Source organism: Pongo abelii, chromosome X, assembly GCF_028885655.2.
Source record: "Pongo abelii isolate AG06213 chromosome X, NHGRI_mPonAbe1-v2.0_pri, whole genome shotgun sequence".
Lineage (NCBI taxonomy): Eukaryota > Metazoa > Chordata > Mammalia > Primates > Hominidae > Pongo > Pongo abelii.
The window spans coordinates 47,989,862-48,015,850 of NC_072008.2; the positions used below are offsets into that span (position 1 = coordinate 47,989,862).

Genomic DNA, 25,989 nt, shown 5'->3' on the forward strand with positions numbered 1-25,989 from the left:
ATATATTTTGATTCATTACATTAATTCTGTCAATTCACATTAGAAATCGGTTTTTAATACTGGCAAAAATAGATAACATGAGTAACAGGATCTGATAAATATTAGAATGGATCATGATTTAGTTTTCCTTGTAAGCATAAGGAAATTCATGGTAGACCCTATCGCAAAGCAACTTCATGACTCCACGTGCGCACAGCAGCCACACTCTTGATATCGCACCACTGATAATATACCAATATTTAATATTATTGCAGTAGTTATGACTCTTCCCTCCTGCCCACTCTATTTTCCCCAAACTCACCATTTCTTTGTGATTGGGGTAGAAGGTCTGATCAATTAGAGGGAATTCTTCTGTCCCCAGTTTCTTATGCAGTCGAACCATCTGGGCAAACTATGAGAACCAGGAGAGCTGGGTCAGTGAGTCCTTCACCAGGAATCTGTAAGTTTCTGAACACCCTCACTTCCCCAAATTGCAGAGTGGTTTCAAGCTCCCACATACATGCATGAGCTGTTCCCTCTGCCAGTGGCACCCTTCCTGTTACTTACCACCCAGGGCTTGTCACAGAAGTTGTAGACAGAATGCAAGGAGTTAACACTGGGGATTCCAGCATATTGCAGCCCAATGACCAAACTGCGGTAGTCTCCGTTGCGTGCCATGCTGAAGGCGTGCTGGCGGATCAGCACAAAATCCGGCTTCAGAGACCTAGTATGGCAGAGGTAGGAGTGTTGAGAGTTCCCCCAGAAGCTCCCGATCACTCTCAAAACAAAGACTAAGTTTCTAAATCTCCATAGCTCCCAGAAATTGCAAAGTGGTTTCTCACCTCTGCACACATGTGCAAGCTGTTCCCTCTGCCTAGTGCACCCTTTCTACCCTCTGCCCACCTGGTGATCCCCTTTAAGCCTTTCCTACCTGTTCCCTTCTCAGCAAGGTCAGCTTACAGCTTACCCACACAGCTCTGACAACTCCCTGGTCACCATCTCTCAGACTGCAAGCTGTCTTCAGTGTTCTGCCCAGAATAAATTCTAACCTCAGGACTTTTACCAAGGCTGTTCCATCTGCCTAAAGCACTTCCCCGCTAGATATCTGCATGGATCACTCCTTCACCTCCATCAGGTCTTTCCTCAAATGTCTCTCCTGCAACCAGGCCACTCTATCCCAACTGCAGACCCCACCATCATCCAACAATTGCTACATCTGCTTTAGTGCAATATATTTTTTTCTTTTTTCTTTTCTTTTTGTTTTTTTTTTTGGTTGAGACGGAGTGTTGCTCTGTTGTCCAGGCGCTGGAGCAATCATGGCTCACTGCAATCTCTGCCTCTCGGGTTCAAGCGATTTCCCTGCCTCAGCCTCCCGAGTAGCTGGGATTACAGGCACCTGCAACCACGCCTGGCTAATTTTTTAATTTTTAGTAGAGACGGGGTTTCACCATGTTGGCCAGGCTGATTTTGAACTCCTGGGCTCAAGCGATCTACCCACCTTGGCCTCCCAAAGTGCTGGGATTATAGGCGTGAGCCACCACATCCGGCCACTGCTATATTTTTTCTTAGCACTTTTACATTTTCTTATTTATTTGTGTATTGTGTGTATCTCATAGTAGCATGCAAGTTTCATAAGGCCCGGGTTCTTTTTCTTTTTTTTTTTCCTTTTGGCCTTTCAGCATGGCCTTTCAGCTCCTGGCACACAGTAGGTGTACAATAAATATTTATTGAATACGAAGTCCTGAGAGCAGCATCTGGCATGCAGCAGATGTCTAGCAAATGTTTATTTAATTAATAATTGAAGGCTGGGTGTGGCGGCTCATGCCTGTAATCCCAGCACTTTGAGAGGCCAAGGCAGGTAGATTGTTTGAGCCCAGAAGTTTGAGACAAACCTGGGCAACATAGTGAGACCCCCCATCTCTACAAAAAACATAAAAATTAGCCAGGCATGGTGGTGTGCACCTGTAGTCTCAGCTACTTGGGAGGCTGAGGTGGGAGGATCACTTGAGCCTGAGAGGTTGTAGCTGCAGTGAGCCATGATTGTGCCAGTGCACTCCAGCCTAGGAGACAGAGCAAGACCCTGTCTGAAATATATATATATATATATATTTTTAAGTCTGGCTTGTGGCATCCTGGGGTCCCTGGCTCTTTTTCTGAAGAAAAGTTGTCTCCCTACATTCCATGCCTAAGTTCTTGCCCACAGAAGGATGGGTGGGGAGGTAGGCACTTTCCTCCAGCTCTAAGGGAGAGAGTTCTTTTGCCTCGCTCATAACACCAAGGTACCCTTTTTATACTCACCGCACGACCTTCACCCCATTCCGAAGAACTTCCATATCCACAGAGAATCCACCATTGGCATGGGCCACAAGGTTGAGATCAGAGAATTCAGCCTGGGAAGGAGAAAAAAACTGGTGATTCACCTACATCACACAAAAATGGCCACTTAGTTTGCAGTATGGACAACTGACCCCCAGGTCCAAATGTCTCAACTTACCTGTTCTACTTTAATGTCAATTTCTCCATGGATCTTTTTCCCTTTGAAGTATTTTGCCCTGCAGAGGAAAAACAGAACACATCTGTCAATGATGAAATCTCAGAAGGGAAGACAAAACACAGGCCCTTGACCCTTTTGCCCCTTCAATGCTACTAAAGAAACCACAAAGTGCCTTATAACTATTGAAATATTTTGAAAAAATCAAGAGTGCTTTGTGAATAAAGTCTGTTGTAAACCTCATGGAGTTGCAAAAATGTTAAAGGACATTGCAAACTGTAAAATGTGGCCTTACACTGCAGAGAGCAGGTATTTTCCAAAATATAGTCTGCTCATCACATTGCCATTGTAAATGTTTTTTTTTTTAAACTTCACAAAATTAGCAGTATTATGTAAATTAGAACATACTTTGAAATTGCATGGAGACCGGTAAACGGCAAAGAACCTTAGAAAACACCTATCTGGCCAGGTACGGTGGCTTACGCCTGTAATCTCAGCACTTCGGGAGGCTGGAGGTAGGAGGATTGCTTCAGGCCAGGGGTTGGAGATCACCCTGGACAACACAGAGAGACCCCCATCTCTACAAAAAAAAATTAAAAAAAAAAAAAAAGCCAAGGGCTGTGGCTCACGTCTATAATCCCAGAACTTTGAGAGGCCGAGGCGGGTGGATCACCTGAGGTCAAGAGTTCGAGACCAGCCTGACCAACATGGTGAAACCTCTTCTCTACTAAAATACAAAATTAGCCAGGTGTAGTGGTGCACCTGTATTTCCAGCTACTTGGGAGGCTGAGGCAGGAGAATCACTTTGACCTGGGAGGCGGAAGTTGCAGTGAGCCAAAATGGTGCTATTACACTCCAGCCTGGGCAACAAGAGAGAGATTCCATCTAAAAAAAAAACCCAAAAAACAAAAACTAGCCAGGCATAGTGGTACACGCCTGTAGTCCCAGCTACTGGGGAGGCTGAGGCAGGAGAATGGCTTGAGCCCAGGAGGTCGAGGCTGTAGTGAGCCATGATTGCACCACTGCACTCCAGCTTGGGCAACAGAGCAAGACCTAGGCCAAAAAGAAAGAAAGAAAGGAAGGAAGGAAGGAAGGAAGGAAGGAAGGAAGGAGAGAAAGAAAGAAACTACATTTCTCTGAAGCGTGCCTGTTTTTGTGTATTTTTTAGTGCCTGTGTATACGTCAGTGCCTGTGTCTGGCTGTGTGGCCTGAAGCATCTCTCCGCTCTCTGGCCCTTTCGCAAGGAGGAGCACATTCACCATGTGTGGTTATGTGCTGTGAGAAACACAACGGCCATAGGTGGGCAGCTGCATCCGACAAGGAGGAGTGGATTGAGTGGTGCGGGCTGGGTGGTTCTAGAGAAGCCAGTGTAGCTGGCAATGATGGGGGGCAGGGAGGAATGCAGCTGAGGAGGAGAGGGAGCAACAGGAGGGAGGGGGAGTGGGAGCAGCAGTAGGAACATCACGAACTGCTATGTCATTGTCCCCGGGCCTGGTTTCCGGTGGCCTCCTCCCCCAGGCTCAAGATTTCTAGCCAACAGGCTGCTCCAGGGATGGAAGCTCATCCTCAATCAGGTTTCTCATGGAAGGGGGATGAGGGGGAGTGACACTTTCAGGGCTATTGGTCACTGACACGCATACAATCAGGGTCTTGGACAGACACACACACACACACACACACACACACACGGCACAAATGGACCCTGGTGACTTGACTGACATATGCAAGAGACCCCAAGTACAGCTACTTCTTTTTCCTCGCTCTCTCTCTGACACACACACACATACACACACACACACGCGCACACACACCATCGCTGACACTATCCCCTCAGAAGTGTTGAGAGAGAATCTCTCTCAGCCCTGCACATTTTTCATCTATAAACTGATTAGTGGGGATGATGAGGGTGTATCACTGTTTCTAAAACTTTTCTGACCATAAGTGTAGTTGAATACTGTGGTGGTCTGCTCAGGCCTCCTCTTCAGGGACAATGTACCTTGAATGGCAGCTACTGACAGCTCATGGCTGTGTCCCCACTGGGAATTGTCTTGTCACAGGGAACTGCCTTGTCCAAGGTTATACCTACTTCATGAGGGCATCCCCATGGTCTGGTCTGAGGGGAAAGAAAGGCCAGCCTCCTTGCCTCAATCTGGGCTGACTCTGAAGGACCCTCCCAGCCCCAGGGCTCCCCCTAAGATCAGTGGAGGCCCCTGAGGCAACTACATCTTGAGCCAGCCTCTTCCTCTGCTCAACCCAACCCTCCTCACAAGCGTTGATCCCAATGGCACACTCCAGTAAGCCTCCTGCATGCAAATCTCCACCTCAAAGTCTTTTTCCAGGGAACCCAACCTAAAACAGTGGGCCACGGAAGTCAAACTACAAGGGTGGTCTAATGCAATTCTGGAGCTGGGTTACCCAGCAGCCAGATGGCAGTGAGGACCCATCAGTAGTGGGAGGTGGGGCATAGATAGCCTCTGATATGCTGTAGCAATGCAAAGCGCTCTGCAGCAGGTCCGGGCTGTGGTGCAAGCAGGATGTGACTTAGGCCATATGATCCAGCAGATCCTACGACACTGGAGGTGTCAGTAGTAGGAAAAGATGCTGTGTGGAATTTCTTCTCCCCGGTGGGAGAATACAGCGCAGGCCCCCAGGGTTTTGGAGTAGCGGTGACTTTTCCTGATGGTGGGCTGTAATGGGATTCTGGTGGAAGGGAATGTACCGGATGGTGAAATATCCCTGGAACTTGAGTGATGTCAGGGAAATGGTAACCAGACTTGGGTGACTATTCCGTAAATGCCATTGAGTAGCTGAAGAAAGACCTGACATGCTCAGGCTGAATTCAAGGCAAAATGTGAAAGCCAGAGGATCTCCCTGACTGCGTTTAAGGAAACCCTCATCTCCTGCAGTCAGAGGGCAGACAGAAGGGAAGGCCAGGCTCAGAATTTAATTCTACGTGGTGGCGGAGCTTCAGAGAAAGTTGACTTTTCAGGCCCAGCACATCTCCTGGGCCATGCTCATGTCCCTAATAGGACAGGAGTAGGACTCTGAGATGGGGATATCTGGGCAGATGCAGTTAAACACCTTGAACTTACAGACTTACCTGCATCCACTGGGCCTGCTGAAGTAGACTACTCCCCTGAGTTAGAATATAGACCTTCTGCTTGAAGATAATGCAGAGGCCTCAGATGATGCAGGCGCTTTGTAAGACAATGCCTGCCCCCCTCAGAGTCTACCCCCCACCTACTCTCCTGGAAACCAGACCAAAAATTAGGGTGACATCCTAGTGAAACCTGACTGGACAGGTTCTAGGCTTGCAAAGGAAGGAGAGAAATGATCTGTAGAAGAACCTAAAGAATCTGGCTAGTATATACTGGCAGGAGCTGGGAAGGTATGCATGAGGCTGGATCCTGAGGACAATGGGCGAAGGAGGTAGAACAGGAAGTTGGCACGCTCTCCCAGGATACGGAACTTAAAACCCTGGCGAGGACTCTAGGAAGTGTTGCTAACACACTGGTATTTGGAAACCTGGAGTAAACAATGGCCCACACTAAGTGAAGCAGAACTTCCATGGCAGATTGCACAGGGAAGGATTAAAAGGCTCAAAGAAGCAGACATGTTGGAGTAGATATACTACTGAAGTCTGGAAAACCCACCAGCTGATTAAGGCCTGGAGGATACACTCAACTTATGAAATCAATAAGAAATATGCTGGTGAGGGTGGTACCAGTCACGCTGAGAAGCACAGTAGTGGTAAGGTGATAAATGAGTCCTGGCCCAGGTCCTGCTTACAGTGGGTTTGGGGGTCCAGAGACCCACTCAGTGGTCACTTCCTCAGTTCACAAATGCATAATTGCAATGGCATTTGCAACTTTGTAGTTGTCAGAACCCCTACATGGGCTCCTCAGCCTGTGGGATAAGAGCTATTTCAGTAGGGAAGTCCAAATAGAAGCTTCTAAAATGGCGCACACCCCCATGCCCTGAACAAAACAATAAACCACAAACAATATTGTTTGCATCCTATGGGTGATGATGGAAATCAATGCCACATTGAAAGATCTAAAGGATGCAGGGGTGTTGGTCTCATCTTATCTCCATCGAGTTGAGCAGTCTGGCCCCTGGAGAGGTCAGATGGGTCTTGGAGAATGCTTGCAGACACTTAGTTGTACCTGCCGTACTGGACATGCTGTCATTGCCAGAGCAGATTAATAAGACCTCAGGTACAGCAGGTGGCCACTGACTTGGCGAATGCATTCTTTTCTATTCTGATTAGAAAAAAGGATCAGAAACAGTTCACACTCACATGAGACTGATGATAATATTCGTAGATGGTCTTGCCGTAGGGCTATGCTATCTCTCTCACCTGGTGTCATAATATAGTCCAAAGAAACCTGGACTATCTGGACATCCCATGGAATAGCACACTGGACCACCACATCGATTACATCATACTGATTGTGCAAGATGAGCAAGAGAGGGTTAGCATATTGCCCTAGTAAGACACATCCACTACAGAGGGTGGAGGATAAACTCCACAAAGACTCAGGGGACTGCTGCATTAGTAAAATTTTTAGGAATCCAGTGGTCCAGGGCAGTAAACCAGGATGGCCCCTCCAAAGAATAGGGCAAAGCATTGAATCATGCACCTTCCATCATGAAGAGGAAAGCACAATACCTAGGAGGACTCTTCCCGTTCTGGAGGCAGCATATCCGCCACGCACAAATACTGCTCTGACCCATATTCCAGGCGACATGTAAAGCTACCAGCTTTGTGTGAGGGCCAGAGCAGAAAAGGGCTCTGCAGCAGGTCCAGGCTGTGGTACAAGCAGTCCTGCCATTTAGGCCAGATGATCTGGCAGATCTTATGATACTGGAGGTGTCAGTAGTGGGGAAAGATGCAGTGAGGAGCTTATGGGAAGCCTGAGTGGGAGGCCCTTGGGGTTCTGGAGCAAAGCCATGCCATCTGCAGCAGAGAATTTTACGCCTTTTGAGAAAGACATCCCATTGAGGTGCTGGGCCCTGATAGACACAGAATGCTTGACCTGGCACCAAATGATTGTGCATCCAGAAGTTCCCATTATAAGCTGGGTCCTCCTGGGCCCGCCAAATAATAAAGTCAGGTGGGCCCAGCAGTCAGGATTGAGCCCAAGCAGAACCAAGCAAGGTGCATGAGCAGGTAAGTAACCCTGATCCCCATGTCTTCCATAACTGTTGTGCTAGTGCCTGTCTCACTAAGGGGACTCCTTAAAACTAGCTGATGAAAGAGGGAAAGGTCTAAGCTTGGTTCACAAATGGGTTGTCTTAGTATGTGGGTGGAAGCCAAAAATGGGCAGTGGTTGCACTATAACCCAACTGGAATGGCCTTGAAAGACAGTGGCAGAGCTCCCAGTGGGCAGAGCTTCAGGCTGTGCACCTGCTCATCTCCTTTGTGCAGAAAGAGAAGTGCCTCAAGATTAGAATACATATATCCACTTATGGGCAGTGGTAAATGGTTTGGCTGGTTGGTCAGGGGGCCCGGAAATAAAAAGACTGGAAGATCCAGACAAAGAGGTCTGGGATACAGAAATGTGGGCAGACACCTAGGAGTGGGCAAGAAATGAGGAGTGAGACTGGGCGTGGTGGCTCACGCCTGTAATCCCAGCACTTTGGGAGGCCGAGGTGGGCGGATCACCTGAGGTCAGGAGTTCGAGACCAGCTCAGCCAACGTGGTGAAACCCCATCTCTACTAAAAATACAAAAATCAGCTGGGCGTAGTGGCACACGCCTGTAATCCCAGCTACTCAGGAGGCTGAGGCAGGGGAATTGCTTCAACCTGGGAGGTGGAGGTTGCACTGAGCCAAGATCGCGCCACTGCACCAGCCTGGGCAACAGAGCAAGACTCCGTCTCCAAAAAAAAAAAAAAAAAAAAAAAAGGGAGGAGTGAGGATCTTTGGATCGTGTGTTAACACCCACCAGACAGCATCTGCCATGGCGCCATGGAAGTGACACTAGGCAACCAGGTAGACAGCATGAGTCAGCCTGATGATGTCAGCCAGGCTCTAATCAGCCACCCCAGTGTTAGCAGATGGGCACATGAATAAGTGGCAATAGCAGCAGAGAGAGAAGCTATGTGTGGGGGCAGCAGTGTTACTGCTGAATGTCCAATCTGCCAGCAACAGAGACTAACATTGAATCCCTGACATGCCACCATCCCTCCAGAAGGCCAACCAACCACTTTGTGGCAAGCTGATTACATTGGGCCCCTTCCATCCTGCAAAGAACAGTAATCAATTTTGACTGGAATATTCCATATTTGAGTTTGCCTTTTCTTACTGCAGGACCTCAGCCAGCTCACTAAGGGCTTACATAACGTTTGATCCACCAGCACGAGACCCTGCATAACACTGCGTCAAACCAAAGGACACACTTTATAGCAAAGTAAAGGAATGCAAAGCAAAGGAGGTGCAAAAGTGGGCCCATGACCATGGAATTAACTGATGGTATTACACACCACGCCACCCGGGAACTGCTGGCCTGACGGAATGATGGAACAATTTGGTGCAGCCACAGCTAAGACCCCAGGTTGAAGGAGACATCATGCAAGAATGGGCACCATCCTCCAAAACAGTGTCAACCCTAAATCAATGGCCATTGTAGGTGCTGTGTTCCTAACAGGTAGAATACACGGGTTTGGGGACACAAAGGTTAGGAAGGAGTGGCCCAGCTTACCAGCAATCCCAGTGATCCACTTTTGAAATTGTGCTTCCTGTTCCCTCAGGGCTCTGCAAGGTTAGAGGTCCTGGTTCTCCAAGGGGGAACACTGCTACCAGGGGACACAGCAAGAATCCCATTAAACTGTAAGCTATGATTGCCCTCAGGGCACTTCGGGTTTCTCATGCCAAGGGACATAAACAGGAGTCATTGTCTTGGCAGGGGACGTGACCAACCTTGCTCCTCAGGAGGAGGTAGAGCCGCTGGTACACAGTGGAGGCAGGGAGGAGTATGTTTGGCACCCAGGGGATCCACTTGGACATCTGTTGGTACTCCTTGCTCAACTTTGATAGTAAATGGGCAATGTGGTTGTTTGTACAGCAGCTACAGCCTGAGAAGGGCATGGGGACTAAAGGCTCAGGGATCTCTGCAGGCTGGCAGCCACCCAGACCAAGAGAGGTGCTAGCTGAGGGTGGGGGGAATATAGAATGTGTAACAGGAGAAGGAGAGGATGAGTATCATTTATGACGTTGAAATCAACTGCAGCAGCAGAGACTATGGCTCATCTTACTACCGTGCTCTTTCAAGCGTCCCTGAGAAAACAAGACCGATTAGAATTCTGGAAATGCCGTTCTCAATGGGGTGAACTTACTATGAGAAGGAAGTGGATCGGAGCAGTGCAAGGTGTGGACTATATGCTCCCCCCAGATCCTTACCTCCTTGCTCCAGACCTTTGCATCTATCCTCAGCTTCTGGAATTATCTGCTGCTGATGGCTCACAGGTGTCCCTCACTGGGCATTGGCCTCTGCAACAGGGATTTGCCTCACCCAAGATTATGCCTCCTCCCAGGGGGCAGCCTACAGCCAATGACTGACGTAGGAATTAAAAGCCTGGCCACCCCGCTTCAACTGGGACAACTCTGAAGGGTCAGTCCAGTGCCAGAGCTCCCCAGAGGATTGGCTGAGGCCTCTGTTGTGGTTGCATCACAGATCAACGTTTCCCTCTGCACAATCCTGCTTCCCTCGCAACCTCCCCTACAGGTGTTATTCCCAAGCGCTCTCCCCAGTAAATCTGCATGCAAATCTCAGAGTCTCGGGGTCTGCTTCCAGGGAAATATATCTGAGAAAAGAAGCCACAGTAAGAAATAAAGCTTATATAACCCACTATATATGTATTTGCATAATAACCCATCCTATATATGTATTATATAAGACACATATGTTGTACAGCAAATATGAGAATATAGAATGCCTTATATATTATGTAACATATAAAATGTTGTATATTACATATTATGTGTATGTGTATTTAGAATGTATATAAATACATATGCATAACTGGAATTAAAGTTTCAATAGATAATTACCTTCACTATGTGTAATGCAGTCTGATTTTTCTATGCTATTTTATTTCATTTCATGAAGAAGAACATATACATATAGATAGACGTATTATGTACTGTAAAGCCGTTGTATATGACACATGTATTATATACCGTATGTCATATATAATATACATTATAGATTGTATATCTTAATGGAATAACATTATATGTTTTGCTAAACAACAACTCCATTTACTATGTGCAATATGCTCTGTTATTCTATTTTTATTTATCCTACTTCATGAAGAAAGTGAAATGCTGGTCATAAGCCAATAGGTGACCCATAGTTTGAGAAACACCAGACAGCCGGGCACGGTGGCTCAAGCCTGTAATCCCAGCAATCTGGGAGGCCGAGGTGGGTGGATCACGAGGTCAGGAGTTCGAGACCAGCCTGACCAACATGGTGAAACCCCATCTCTAAGAAAAATACAAAAATTAGCCAGGCATGGTGGCACGTGCCTGTAGTCCCAGCTACTCAGGAGGCTTGCTTGAACCCGGGAGACGGAGGTTGCAGTGAGCCGAGATTGTGCCATTGCACTCCAGCCTGGGCGACAAAGCAAGACTCCGTCTCAAAAAAAAAAAAAAAAAAAAAAAAAGAAAAAAGAAAAACACAGGACAAAATTACCCACAAAATGGGGGAGATGAGTCTCAACTTAGAGTTTTCAACTTTAAACCACAGAGGAATTGAGACCCAGGAAGGAATGAAGGTGGTGCGGTTTGCTGGAAAGGGCGTCAGACTGTATTTGGGTGTACATTCCATCATAGAGTTTGCACAACTCCTCCTTTATTTGGGGCTGAAATCCCTGAAGCTTGTGTGGTTCCGAGTGTCTGCAAGTTGGTGAAACAGGTCTCTGTTCCCCACACTGAGCCTGGCGTACATACATAGGCTCTCTCCCTTTGTCCACCCCACCCCACATATAGTAGACACTAAATAAATATTTGCTAGATTGCCTGGAAGAAAAGACTGGAGGGGATACTGGGATAAAGGGGGGCTTCTGAGATGCAGAAGGGGAAGGGATGGATCTTTCACTGAATTCAGCAGGTGCTCAATGTTTTCTGGACAAAGAAAAAATGGAAAACATTGGATTTGTGATTATGGAAAGGGGAAGGGACTTGTCAGTATTCCATAGATAATAAATGCTTGATGGAAAGAAGGAAGCAGATGCAAAGGACCTGCGTGGAGGGCTGGAGTGGGGACGGGAAGTCTAAAGGAGGGTGATTACCTATATCCAGCAGAGGCCTCATTGATGTTTGCTGACTTCAATGGAGCAAACTTAACCAGGAAGATAACACGTTGGTGAGTGGACGTTGGTGAAGGAATTACAGCACGTGCTCCATAAATGCTTTACAGACTGATAGAGAAAAAAGCAGAGAAGCCTGCTGCAGGGATGATAATGTGGCTGTTTGAAAATAATACAGTAAGAGATTAATAAGTGTTTTCTGGACTAATTCGGGGAGAAAAAGGCAGCTGGGGAGATGGCTACTAAGTGGAGGAAGAGGCCTAGCTAGAATAAATGGAAAACAGTGCACATTGTGAGCTTTCAGGATTGTGTTGTGTAAAAGGCAGGATGGAGATTGTTGAAGGGGGAATTAGGATTTCAAAAAGGGGAGAAGAGGCATTTAACGCAGGGTTCTTAGTAGCATACTATAAATGCTCATTAAATGATTGCGGGGTTGCATGGAGGAAAAGGTATAGCAAGGCCAGCTGGCAGTTGAGGATTTCAAGCACACCTGCATTTAGAAAAAAAAGAAGGAAGGGGAGCTGAAGAAGGGTTATTCCTAGTATATAATGGTGCATAATAAATGCCTCCCACACTTTCATGGAAAGGATGCAATAAATATCTGTAGAATAAATAAATTGCTCTGAATAGAGAGAAAGGCTACTCAGTAAAGGCTCCTGGGGGAGAGGTAATCTAACCAGTAAACAGCTGGTACTCAATACATTTAGGCTGAAGTAGACCCCTAGAGAGAGAGCTCTTGAGGCAGGGTCAGGGATTTCCAGAGACTTGGAAAGAGGAAGTTGAAAGTGACTTATACAGTAAGTGCTCAATAAGTGTTTACTTAAATAGTAAAACTATTAAGTAAATAGTAAATTTAGTAAATTAAGTAAATAGTAAAACTATTAAGTAAAAGTGTTTACTTAAATAACTGTTACTTAAATAGACTAAAAGCCCTTTGGGGGTATGAATTAAAGTTGGTAGAGGGAATCCTAGGGGTACTGAAGGGAGTGGGAAAGGGGTGATCATTATAAACTCAGCTCTGGATTTATCACAGGAAAGGACCTTGGGAGAGGCCTTGTGATTGGAGCAGGCTCTCCTAGGGGTAAGGAAGAAGAATGTACTCCCCAAAACAACAGGTCCTGCATATGTGCTCACTGGATCTACTGTTAAGAAAACAATTCTGGGGAGGAAGTGTGAATATACAGAACACACAGAAGGCACTCCATAAATGCTCAGGGGAGCCATTGGAAGAAAAGGTCTTTGGGGGAGGATGATTAGAATGGAACACATGACAGACAAGGAATAAATGCTCACTGGATCCATTAGAAGAAAAGGCCTTTGGGGAGTGGGGCTGGGGATGGACATATAATCACCTGATCAATGCTCACTGCATCCTTGAAGGAAAAGTCCTATGGGGAGGGAAAATGGGAGCACAGAAAGTTGATCTATGGGAGCTCGATTCTTCATCCATAGGAGAAAAGGCTTTTGTGAAGAAGGCACACAATCAGGTACACAGTAGGTGCTCCATAAATACTCCAAGGAGTGATTAAAAGAAAAGGTCTTTGGAAAGAGTGACTGGAATGGTACACACAGCAAGTGCCAGATATCTGAGCACTGTATTAACTGGAGGCACAGGTCTTTATGGAGAGGTCTAAGGTTGGGTCATGCAGAAAGTGCTCAATACATGCAGACTGAAGCCACTGGAGGAAAGGGTATTGCAGAAAGGGTTTGAGGGTGGGGTATACAGCAGGCACCAGTCAGTGCATGCTGCTGAATACACTGGAGGAAAGAACTTTTAGAGAAGCCTCACACTGCAGGCAGTTGATAAATGCTAGATGGATCCACCAAAGGAAAGGTCTTTGAAGAAGTAGCTGGAGAACGGGGAATACAAGACGCACTCAATAAATGTTTTCTAGATCCATTGTAGGGAAAGGTCTTTGAGGAGACGGTCTGAAAATGAGACACACACAGAAGGTTCAAAACTGCTCATGGAACTCACTGGAGGAAAATGATTTGTTTGAGAAGGGGTTTGGGGGTGGGGCACGTATCAGGCACTTAACAAATGCTTCCTAGATCCTTTGGAGAAAAGGCCCTCAGAGAGAGGGCTTGGAGTTGGGGCACAGAGAAGGCATCCAATCAAAACTCACAGGATCCATGAAAAGCAAAGCTTTTGGAGAGAAGCTGGGGTGGGATACACAGCAGGTACTCATGTTTACTAAATAGTTTAAAAGGGCTTTAAGGACGGAGCTGGGGTGGGACATATAGCATAGACTGGATACACGCTCACAAGACCCATTAGAGAAGGCCTTAGGGCAAGGGTTGAGGAGAACAGGACAGTATCAGGCTCTCAAAGAATGCTCACAAAGCTCATTGAAATCAAAGGCCTTGGGGAAGGGCTCTTGGATGAGGCATACTGCAGGTACTAGATAAGTGCTCACAAGATCCATTAGAGGACAAGGCCTATGGGGCAAGGGTTGGGGAGGGTAGGCAGGACACGTTCGGTTTTCGAAGGCTGATAGGATATATTGAAGCCAAAGACTTTTGGGGGAGGGGGAGTAGGGAACAGGTACACAGCAGGTGCCTGATAATTGCTCCCTGGATCCATCAAGGTTTAAGGGGCGGAGAGGGGGCGACAAGGGTGGGGCACAGAGGAAGCATCCAGCTTAATAATTTAAAGGAAAAAGATTTAGGTGAGAGGACCAGGTGCCAGGCACACAAGTGGCGCTCGATAATTGCTCATTCGCAGAGGAACGATCTGGGGACCCAGGCCCACGGGAGACGTCCGCGGCAATGGCTTACCAGTCGGTGTGCGGCTCGTCGATGACCAGCAGCACCCTGGAGGCGGCGCCCCCGCGGCCTGCGCCCCCAGAGCCGCCGCCCACCTGCTCGCTGAAGGTGGCAGCTGCTGCCGCCGTGGTCTGCTTGACCGCGTTGGACAGCGACGAGAAGAAGCCACCGCCCCCCGAGGACCCGGGGCTAGGGGCGGCCGGAGAGGCCGCGGGGACGACCCCGGAGGACCTCTCGGCAGTGGCGGTCCCGGGACCGGGCGTGGCTCCGGGGCTGTGGGCACCGGGCGGCGGCGGGGGCGGCTGCGGACGCTGCAGGTCTGTCATGTACCCATTAGGCAGATTGGCCATAAAGTTGCTGTCCGACAGGCGGCGCCGCAGGTAGTTCATGGCTGCGGCTTGGGACAGGGGGTCCTAGGGGTGGTCTGGCCAGGAGCCGCGGGGGCGGACTGCGCGGTGCCCAGGAGCACAGCTGCGCTCTCAGGCACGACACGACTCCTCCGCTGCCCACCGCAGACTGAGGCAGCGCTGAGTCGCCGGCGCCGCAGCGCGGATGGTCGCGCCCGTGCCCCCCTATCTCGCGCCTCGCGTGGTGCGGTCCGGCTGGGCCAGCGGCGGCGCGGACGCGACCAAGGTGGCCGGGAAGGGGAGTTTGCGGGGGACCGGCGAGTGACGTCAGCGCGCCTTCAGTGCTGAGGCGGCGGTGGCGCGCGCCGCCAGGCGGGGGCGAAGGCACTGTCCGCGGTGCTGAAGCTGGCAGTGCGCACGCGCCTCGCCGCATCCTGTTTCCCCTCCCCCTCTCTGATAGGGGATGCGCAATTTGGGGAATGGGGGTTGGGTGCTTGTCCAGTGGGTCGGGGTCGGTCGTCAGGTAGGCACCCCCACCCCGCCTCATCCTGGTCCTAAAATCCACTCGCACTCATACACAGGGCCCTCCGCAGATACTCGGTTTGTAGTGTTGATATTCAACTCAGAAGGCATTTTTGGGGGGAGGGGGGCACTGGAAGCACACTCAGAGACACGAAAGTAGAGAAATAACCCCCTCACAGAGGGGGGTGAGGTCACACGCAGTGCCCGCGGGGAGATTAGTCTCCCACATCCACACAGGCTCAGCTAGGCAGAGAGCGGGGGCGTCGTAGACAGCATCAGACAAGCGGAGGTGGACACTTGGGCGGTGTACACACCCTTGCCCAAGGTGGCAAGGGGGGCCTGGAGGCATACAAGAAATGACACACATATAAACACACACAAAAGTGAGGAAACATACAAGGGCATGTACAGACAGAGAACACACGCCAATCTAGGTATACATACAGACATACAAGTCCAGGGTAACACACATGGGCATGTTACACACACGCATGCATACACCCATACCCACACACACACAGTTAACATACTGACACACAGAGACCCAGGGAAACTCATATGAGCATACACTCGCAGACAAAACACATTCCCACCGATGATCATGGAGAAACCTAGATCTGCAACACAGACATTCTCTGCAGTCCTAGCCCGGGTGCGTGTCCACCCTCACACCAGAACACACTTGGTATATACGCCACCATCCCTTTGCTCTAGACACAGCCAAAACTCACGATAACCACCTGATGTCATCAGTGCCCATGGCTGTCTCCCCGTGCACCCAAGAACTTTCCACAGAGGCAGGCCCATCCCATGGTGCACACACAGTAGGTACCAAATAATGTTTGAATATGAGCAAATGAGGTAGTCCAAGCAGAGGTGGGATATGGGAACCTGTCAAATCTTTATGATTCTGACTACAATAAAAAGTCTAATTCATAATCATTTGTTCACTGATTGTACCCAACTCTTAACTAAGCTGTTTACATGCATCATTTCATCCAACCCTCACAACAATCCAAGGGGGTGGATAATATAATTTCTATTTTACAGATGAGGGAATACAAGAACTCCAATTAATTCCCAAAGGGTCATGTTCACTTTATGATCAATACATTTTTTTCTTTTAAGAATGTGCCAGGAAGAGGAAACATCCAGTGCCAATGTGGCTGGAAGAAGCTGAAGGGGGTTGTGGTAGCAGGGGCCAGATTGGGTAGGACCTTGACCATAGTGAGCAGTGATGGTGGACTAGGAGAGGTGGCAGAACATAGGCAAGAAGTAAGTAGATATGGAGTCTCTTTTGCCTGCAGAATTTTCAGGTGAATCATCCACTTATTCATTGGTTCATCCTTTATTCATTAAATCATTGGCTGGTTTAAAAAAGGCAGTAATAGTGTGGGGTCTGGAGACACAGTGCCTGGGTTCAAGTGGGGCTTCCACCATACACTTGGGAAAGTGACTTAATCTTTCTGAGATTTGGTTTCCTCACCTGTAAAAAGGATACATCTCTAACCCACCTCTAAGGAGAGGGGTAGGAAGGGGGCAACCTCTGTACCTTTGCATGTGCTGTAACTTCTGCCAGGAATGTCCTCTCCTTCCCTCTCTCAAGGGCTGCCTTTGGCCACTGTCTGCAGGAACCCCTCACCCCCAGGTCTCAGATTCTATCCCCTCCTCCCCTAGGCTTCCACAGTACCCAAGTCAAACACTTCCCAAACCATCCTCTACTCCCTCCTCCAACCCAGCCAGCTTCAGTCCCACCTCCAGGCCTTTGATTTGGCCACTCTTTCCTCCTCCCTTCAGGATTCCTTCTCTGGCATTCCAAATCCCAGTGTTACCCAGATGGGAATCTCCCCGCAAATCAGATATTTTCCAATGTCTTGAAGTATGTGCTCCCTGGTTTTTTGCCCAGTAACGGAAGCAAACAAGCTTGTGCAGGGCGTGGTGCCCTCTTTGGGGACAGGAACAGCTGCAGGTCTACAGATCTTTCTGGCTCCTTTAGGTCTGAATTCAGGTTCCTCAGGAATCTGTCTCCAGGCTGCACCTCTTCCTAGGGTCCCCATTCCTAGGTTCCTAGTACTTGTGGCCCCAGCACCATTTCATTTTTCCAGGTGGCTCAATTTCCAGAAATTAATTTTTTGTAGATTGTTTTGTAGAGGAATGAGGATTCACCTCAGGAGTGCCTCAATTCACTAAGGCAAAGGTAAGGCTCCCCCAAACTGTCTCTATCTTCTTCAGCAGGAATAGGCGTACAATAGGGGCCCCAAGAATGATTTTGCTGTACATTGGTGAGCAACGACTCTCAAACACACACCCCTGACATATGTTCACATTCAGTATTGTACCCATGTTTGTGACTCACACATACATATCCATGGCACCTTAATGTGTATGTGCACACACACAGGACTCCTGCATTGTTATGGCATACACACAATTGTAATCTCACACACATGCCACATATCAATACATCCTTAATTCTTGCACAGCCCCAAAGGTCTGCGTCTCTCTCTCTCTCACACACACACAGCTGAATTCCCACTTTCTTGTAAACGTATACCTCTCTCATATCCTGTAGTAGCAACCAGAACCCCTCAGTTTGGCTCAGTCTTCCCAAGATGACCAAGTAAGTACTCATCAACTTCATCTTCACTTCAACTCATTGACTGGTCCACTTGAATAAGGGGAAAACGAACCAGAGAAGTCAAGTAAGTGTACCGATATACTCTGGGTGTGCATGTTACAAACCTCCCACCCGAACCTTCCCACACAGAGGGGTCCCCTCCACCCACAGCGCTCTTGACATTTTAAGACCTCACCACAATCCATGATGCTTCAAAAATGTCCAGCCTACTACCTTTCTGTGTGTGTTTCCTTTGTAAAATGGGGATAATACTACTGACCCACATGGGTTTGCTGTGGACGAAATGAGTTCATGCTATGGAAAGCCTTAAGACACTACTAAGCACACAGTAAGTACTTTCTAAGTAGTAGCTATTACCATGATTATTATGATTCTTATGATGCGTCTCTTCACAAGGGGCCCGGCATTCAGTAAGTGGTAAATGAATGAGCAAATGCTAAAAGCACTGGTGTCTGGCTTTGTTCCCTTTACTGCGGAGACACGTAACGCTCTGATTCCTCTTCTTCTCTATTCTCCGTGATGTCCAGCACTATTGTTAGTATACAGTAGGCGTTAAGTGTTGAATAGATGTTCACACGAAAGGAATACCTTCTGAGTCTGTTCCCTCGCTCAGATGTCCTCTTTCTACCAGCCCTCCTCCACCCTAGATGCTCAGACTTAGCTTTAGTATACAGCAGGCGCTAATAAGTGTTGAATGAATGAACAAATACCAGAGGAAAGTGTCTGGATTTGTCTTGGGGGCTCCTCCGGGCAGATACTGACTCTAGCTTCTTTGCCCCCGCCTCAGCTCAGAGCGCAACACAGGCACTTCCTCGGCCCGCCCCCCGCCTCGCCGAGCTATTTGTCGCTGGTAATTGTGGCATTGGAGCTGGGCTGTCGGGAGTGGGTGGGTGCAGGTGCTCGGGGGCAGGGTGCCAGCCTCGGCCACGCCTCTGCCGTTCATCCTCGACTGACGCGGTGTCGGAGTCGGCCGGCAGAGGCTCCTCCAAGGTTCCGGCTGGTGGAAATCTAGGGAGGTCCAGGAGGCGGGGAGACAACGAACAAGCACGCCGGCCAATCAAGAAGTGCCTGCCAGGACAAGTAGCCAATCAGGAAACCCGTAACGAGGAGCTCTGCAGAGGAACGTGCCGGGCGGCCCTGAGGCACTAAGGGGGCTGCGCAGGGTCCAGACATTGGGGTTATGGCAGCGGCGGGGAGCGGCTGGGGCTGCACACTCGCTTTCACTCCTGCCAACCTGCGACCACAGTGGAAAATACTGTTTTCCGCAACAGGCTGCTGTGTCTTGGCCCGTGCTGTGCCTTTTGCCCTATGAGATGCTATCACCCTACTTTTGGGGAAGGGGATAGGTTGTTTTTCCTCCTTTAAGGAATCGTAGACGAGCTCGAAGAGGCTAGTTTATTGAGGTTTGGAAGGTCAGGGGGCTCAGAGTGGAGGAGAGAAGTGTTAGAGTTTCTCTTCCTCAGGGTCTTTGCAAGCAGGCACGTGTAGACATGGTCGCTTCTCCTCCACCACCAGCTTCTGCCCTTGTAGCTCCTCACACCGTGGCAGCGGTCTCCCCCAGAAGGTCACGTTCTTCTCGCCCTGACCTTCGACCATGGAAACAGTGGGCCTGAGGCATTAGGGATGGGGAGGAACGGAAGGGAGAATCTCAGGGAAGGCAAAAAATGAGTGCCTGCTATGTGCCGAACGCTACTTTTTGTTTGTTTTTTCTTTTTCTTTTCTTTTTTTTTTTTTTTTTTTTTTTTTTTTTGAGACAGGGTCTCACTCTGTTGCCCAGGCTGCAGTGCAGTGGCACAATCATAGCTCACTGCAGCCTCAATCTCCTGGGCTCAAGTGATGCTCCTGCCTCAGCCTCCCAAAGTGTTGCTGGGATTACAGGCGTGAACCACTGTGCCTGGCCTCCCAACACTACTTTTTAGCTATAGGATATTGGGCAATTTCTTTACCTTCCCTGTGCCTCAGTTTCCCTCATCTGCAAAACGAGAATGGTAGGAATAGTAATATTAATACTCACCTCACGGGGCTGAGTGAGGATAAATGAGTTAATTCAGGTAAAGTGCTCAGAGCAGTGCCTGGCACATAGCAAGTGCTCAGTAAATGCTGGTGAATGTTACTTGTTGGCATGAGCTACTTTCTCTTACCTCCGAAATATATACCCTTTATATCTCTTTCCACTGCCTCCAGGAAAAACCCAATGCCTTGTCCTGACACTCAAGGCCTTATTGTTAGGCCCAAATCCCTGCCCCAAGTGAATCTCTCTCTCTCTCTCTCCTCCACTTTATTCAAGCTCAGTCCATGTCCAGAAAGGTCTTTACCTGGGTTATTTCTCCCACTAGGAAAGCCCTCCATTCACTCCCATCCCAATTCTCTCAATTGCTTCTTCCTCCGCTCAGTCTCTCGCTCACTCAAGTCCTTTGTGCCTCCATTCAACACCTCTAATTCATCTTCAGGCCCCACTCTAACCCCCCCAGCCGGGAGATCCCTTCCCAGATAGCAGCCCTTCCACGAGCTGGGAATAGTTCACTTAATCTAGTAGCTTGATGTATGTGGAAGGAAGAAAAGGGATGAACATTTTAACCCTCTCTAACACCTGGGCCCCTCTGGCACCTGGAAACACTTATGGCGGCTAATCACCTAGCTCCAAGGCTCCGTTCACAGTCTTGATGCCAGGAACGCCTTTCCCAACCCCCACCTGCCCTGGGAGGCCCAGTCAGCTTCCTGGACCTAGGTTGAGGTGGCAGCACCTGTTGCATGCACCAGCTGTTCCTCATATGCCTCCTGTCAGGGGCCTGCTCAGCTGGGTCCCTTGGAGGATCCACAGGATCTGGGCTGTGGATATCTGCAACTGTTGCTGAAAGAGCCTTGGAGTGCCTTGGGGCAGTGAGATGCTGACAAAGTGGATGGAGGCATGAGTGACTGTGGGAGGCAGGCAGTGAATGGAGGCCTGAGTGACGGCAGCTAAAAGCATGGGTAACTGAAGGTCGGAGTCAATGACACATGAAGGACTAAGTGAATGGGAGAGTGGATGAGTGACTGAACAAGTGACTGAGGGGCACAGAGGCTACGAATTATCCTCCAAGAACTTCTTTCTCATCTTCTTTAGTTTCTCCCCACTTCCTGCAGCTGGGAGGTGGCACTCGGCAAGGCGGATACCTTAGATTCAGCAGTGGAAACTCTGGTTTCCTGGGGTAGCCGACTCTCCCGCCTGTAATATCATGACCCCCTCCCAGGCATACTTTGCCCTCTCACTCACGGGTACTTGGGGAGCAAGGGTGTGCAGAGGCGCTGGCGGGCACGGGTAGGATTAGGTCCACAGGGGGGTATGCACAGCCCCCAGGTACTCCACTCTGACCATGATCCTTTCACTGCAATGAGGGGTAGGGGTCACAGAGTTAGAACTGGAGGTCTTGGTGGGAAGGTGAGAGGGAGGCTGCAGAGACGTGAGGTCCACAGCAGAGAGTTGGAAACCCCTTATCCTGCATGGGCCACCCTACCCTCAGAGCACAGTCTATGGGACACTCACAGGGGCAGTGCTGGATGCTGTAGCAGTGCCGGATATCCTGCTGTTGCCCGGCACATCGATGTCCGTCAAACTTGCGGCCCTTGCAGGTCCTCCAGCGTGACTGCTGGCCCGGGATTTCTTGACAGCTGATGGACTTCATGTTCCGTCGGACACAGGTGCTCCACTCCCCCCACGAGTCCCACTCTCCATCCACTGCAGAGACAGGGCAACAGGGGATTGGACCAAAGCAGGGAATCAGCAAGGGGGTTCAGAGGAAGGAATGAGGGTGGTAGGAGGGAGTAGAGGTGATCAGATGTGCAAATGGGGGACCAGGGGTGGAAACAAGGTATCAGGGCCAGGAAAGGAGGAATCAGAGACAGGAGCAAGGCCTCAGCAGCAGGAGCTGGGCAGCAGAGAAGGGCAAGGGGGGCTTAGGTATGCAAATAGTGAACCCTGAGATGCTGACCAGGGCAGGGCACAGCTGTGTTGCAGATGTGGGTCCGGGTAGCATCGCCAGCACAGAAGGGGCCCCCATGCTGGGGCACAGGGTGATCGCACGTCCGTTGTTCCATGGTCTGGCCCAGGCCACAGGTCACAGGGCAGGGGCTCACAGGGCCCCAAGGCCCCCAGCTCCCAGCCACTGTTGGAGGAGGAAAGGGAGTGAGGAGAAAGGCCTCCTCAATCCTTCCTCTCAGCCCCTAGACCCTTGAAGCAGACTGTCCCCAAATGAAGGGCTGCATGGTCACATGGTCTAGGAACTCTAGAAATGGCAGAGCATCTATGCCCTCAATCAAGAGCCCCACCAGCAACATCAGCGGCCTCATCCTGGCGTACCTGGGCAGGGTGGGAGGCCGGTGCACCTCCGCTGCTCGTAGGCTAGCCCCGGGCAGGGCTTCCCAGGAGGCTTCTGGGAGGGCTCAGGTGCAGAACACTTGCGGCTTCGTGTCTCCTTAGGTTCGTGGGTTCCACTGTGGCAGGAGCCTGAGCAGGGGGTCCAGGGGCCCCAGGCGGCCCAGGCCCCGTGTGCTGTGGTGGGGTGGGAGGTGGAGGGATGCAGGTGTGGTCATGAGTGCTAAAGTCCTCTCAGCCTGGCAGTTCCCTGCTGTAACCCCGCAGACCCACGCTGGGTGCACCCATCAGCATCCTGTGGCTTCCCTCACTCACTGGGGCAGGACTGCTGGGTGTCACAGGCCTCTGATTCCTGTGCCTGTCCTGGGCAGTGGCCCCCACACTTGGGAGCAGGGTGATTACAGGCTCGCCTGCGGGTCCGGGTCCCTTTGGAGCAGGTGACAGAGCAAGGCTCCCAGGGCCCCCAGCCAGACCAGCCGCCCATCTCTGTGGGAGAGAAGAGAGGGTAATGGGATGGAGGTGGGGTGTCATTCAGGGCTCTTTGCTTCCTCGAGTGCCCCACATGAGCTAATCCTGTCCTTGTATCCTCTGCCACCACTCTGGGCCCACCATCCCCGCTCACTGGGCCTGCCGCAGCAGCCTTCACATGGGTGCCTCTGCTTCCCCTCTCACCCTCCCCGTGCACAGTCTGTTCTCCTCCCAACCCCAGTCAGATCACGTTCCTCCCCTGCCCACAGTCCGAATTACTCAGACGAAAAGCCAACGTCCTCTCCGTGGCTCCCAGGCAATGGGCCCTCCTCACCTCTCTGACCTCACCTCCTGCCACTCTCCTCCTTAGGTCCTTACAAATACTGGGGACGGGCCCACTCTGAGGACCTCTGTACCGATCGTTCCCACCAGTGCTGGGTGACAGGGAGTGCTTGCCCGCCTTGCTCATCCTCCTCACCGGGACAGCACTGCTGGTCCTCACAGGCCTGGAGCTGCCACTCCAGGGTTCCAAGTGCCACCTTCTCAGAGCACTGCCCGTTCCAGCCCACACAGCGCCGGTACCGCAGCTGGGAGCCCTCAGAGCACGTCACCGAACAGGGGGCCCATGTGGACCACAGGGACCATCGTGGGGACCTGTGGAGAAGAGCACACACATCCCATCCTGGCATGAGCTGACAAGAATGGCATGTGGGACTCCAGAGTGTGGGCAGGCACGAAGGGTTGCTAGGCAAGTGTGTGTGCGATGGATTGATAAGTCCTTACCTTTTAGGGATATTGGGATACTGAATGGGAAGCAGTGGATATACAATAAGTGCTTGATAATGTCATTTACCTTCACAATCAGGCAGCTGGAGTTACCATTGGAAGGCTGGCAAGGCCAACACCAGGCCCACAGTAAGCAAAGGTAAGGACTAGGAACCAAGGGCTGCTGTCAGAAACCCACCAGATCACCACACTACACGGTAGTAGGTAAATAGAAAGTGCTTAATAAACCTGAGCCATCATCCCTATGACCTCAGAGGCCCCCTCAGAAATAACCCCAGATCTATCCCCAACCCACTGCATAGCCCTAGGTATGCTGTTCATGCCAAATAGATGTGATGAACTGTTGACATGACTTGGGGCCCAGAGCTGCCCTCAAAAACCCCCAAGCTCCCCATCCCCATGGTGTATCTGGGATATATAGTAAGCAAGTAGAAAACAGGTCTGGCATACGGTAAGGGCTCAATCCATGCAAGCTGGAAATCATGATCAGGAGACTAGAGCTACCCTCAGAAATCCTCAAGCTCATCTCCCAACCCTGCCATGCAGCTGGTATACAGGGAGTGCTCAATGAATGTGAAGTGTCATGATAATTAGGGGCCTAGAGCTGCCCTTTGAATTCCCCAAACTTTCCCACCCCTACAGTGTGTCCATATACAGTAAGCACTCAATAAACATGAGCTGTCATCAAAACTAGGGAAATACCAAGCTGCACGCCACCTGCAATGCTTCCAGTGTGCAGGAGGTGCTCAATATGTGTGAGCTATGTCAGTGGTTCTCCATCAGGGGTGATTTTGACCCCCAGGGGACATTTGGCAATGTCTGCTGACATGTTTGGTTGTCACAGCTGGTGGGGAGAATTGCTACTGGCATCTAGTGGAAGGCTAGGGGTGTTACAAAACATCCCACAATACGCAGGTAAGCAATCCCCTCCCCCAGCCAAGAATTTCCAGCCCCAAATGTCAATAGTAACAAAGTTGAAAAACCCTGAGGTATGGTCACGATCAGGGCCTCAGGGCCACCCTTGGAAGTCCCAGAGAAAGAAAGTGCCCAGTTTTGGGTGACCCCCCCCGACAGTCCTTCCCTCCCCCGCATCCCCCACCCCAGGCTCCCCCTAACCTGCAAGGCTGACAGAGCCCGCCACTACGTTCCTGGTAGGCAGAGGCAGTGTTGAGACAGCAGTCTTTCACGCTGACACCACCCCCCAGGAGGCCCTTGCACTTGCCGGAGGATTCCTCATACCGGGTGAAGCAGAGCACGGGGTCTGAGCCTGTAACAGGGCCGGGGGATGGGTGGGTGGGGCTCGGTCAGGGATGTGGTGGGCCTGGACACCCCTGGGGCCAGCTGGGCCCTCACCCCCTCACCTGTGGCTGGCAGGGTGAGCAGCAGGAGCAGCGGCGGCAGCAGCAAGCGAGGGGCCTGTGCTCCCTCTGTGATCATGTTGAGTACTGCCCCCTGCACCTCTACCAGAGAGGAGGTCCCGCTTTATCTGGGTTGATCTGCTCCTGGAGTCAGCAGGGAAAGAGGAACCTAGAGGCAGGAGGAACTGGGAGGGCATCCTGCTTTGACCCCACCCTGTCCCCTCTGCCTCCTTCTCTACTCTCCCCTCCCCATTTCCTGTCTTACTCTTGGTCTTGTTCTGTTTGTTACTGTATCCCCAGCACCTTGCGCTCCTCCCAGCAACCTCACAGTGTTCAATAGAAGCTCCTAGGACAAATTCTCACCCAGGGGAAATGGAGCATAGGAACGTGCAGCAACTTCCTAGCCGTGCGACCTTGGGTGAGTCACTTAACACCCCTGAGCCTCAGTTTCCCTATATGGAAAATGCATAATCTCTAACATAATGACAGGGTCAACCTCGTGGGGGTGTTGAACCAGGGTGAAGTGAGTGTGCCGTGCTCAGTGTTCCTGCTCGTGGGGGTGGAGGGGGCATCGAGGCAGTTGCTCCACCTTCCACCCTCCCTTAACCTCAGCCCTCCTTTCCTGAGAGGTTCCCTGTGGTCAGCTTGTGGTCGGGGAGGTCAGCACAAGGGAAGTGAGAAAGGGAAGTGGCAGGAGCCTGGGGAGGGATTCAGGAGGGGAATGGGGTCTATCCATTGTTCCATGGGCCCAGCTGGGGACACCACCAGGGTCTGGGGTGATTAGGAGGGAATAAGCTGGGCCATGTTCCATCAGAGAACCCTTGGGCAGATAACACTCCCCTTCTGGAGCCTGTTTCCCCTCTGTAAAATGTGCTCACAGACAGCACCTACAACATAGGTAGGGTTTGTTGCAAAGATTGTGAGTTAAGTTTTTGTTTTGTCGAGATGGAGTCTCACTCTGTCGCCCAGG

General features: G+C 50.4%; 2 protein-coding genes across 3 annotated transcripts in view; both read right to left on the reverse strand.

Annotated features, from left to right (window-relative positions):
* Positions 1–15,084, reverse strand: part of SYN1 (synapsin I) — a 47,849-nt gene extending 32,765 nt beyond the window's left edge. For both annotated transcript variants that reach the window (XM_024241051.3, XM_024241050.3), the window contains exons 1-5: positions 14,562–15,084; positions 2,474–2,531; positions 2,278–2,369; positions 547–703; positions 302–391 (exon numbers count right to left, since the gene is read on the reverse strand). In XM_024241051.3, coding sequence (XP_024096819.1) covers positions 302–391; positions 547–703; positions 2,278–2,369; positions 2,474–2,531; positions 14,562–14,938 — 774 coding nt within the window. In that variant the 5' untranslated portion in view covers positions 14,939–15,084. The remainder of the gene's footprint in view (positions 1–301; positions 392–546; positions 704–2,277; positions 2,370–2,473; positions 2,532–14,561) is intronic.
* A 4,353-nt stretch (positions 15,085–19,437) lies between these two features.
* CFP (complement factor properdin) lies at positions 19,438–25,116 on the reverse strand. The gene is made up of 9 exons (NM_001133866.1): positions 25,023–25,116; positions 24,778–24,928; positions 23,354–23,529; positions 22,723–22,893; positions 22,393–22,584; positions 22,025–22,198; positions 21,580–21,771; positions 21,310–21,421; positions 19,438–19,665 (listed from the first exon to the last, which is right to left on the reverse strand). Exons 1-9 carry the CDS (start codon positions 25,096–25,098, stop codon positions 19,500–19,502), a joined length of 1,410 nt encoding a protein of 469 aa, NP_001127338.1. The 5' UTR covers positions 25,099–25,116; the 3' UTR covers positions 19,438–19,499.
* Positions 25,117–25,989: the final 873 nt, after the last annotated feature.

Coding starts and splice junctions, on each gene's coding strand:
- CFP (NM_001133866.1), bottom strand. CDS start 25,098: ATGATCACAGAGGGAGCACAGGCCCCTCGCTTGCTGCTGCCGCCGCTG. Junction 23,530..24,777: donor GGGCTCTGTCAGCCTTGCAG/GTTAGGGGGAGC, acceptor TCTTCTCCACAG/GTCCCCACGATGGTCCCTGT. Junction 21,772..22,024: donor CACAGCTGTGCCCTGCCCTG/GTCAGCATCTCA, acceptor CTGTCTCTGCAG/TGGATGGAGAGTGGGACTCG.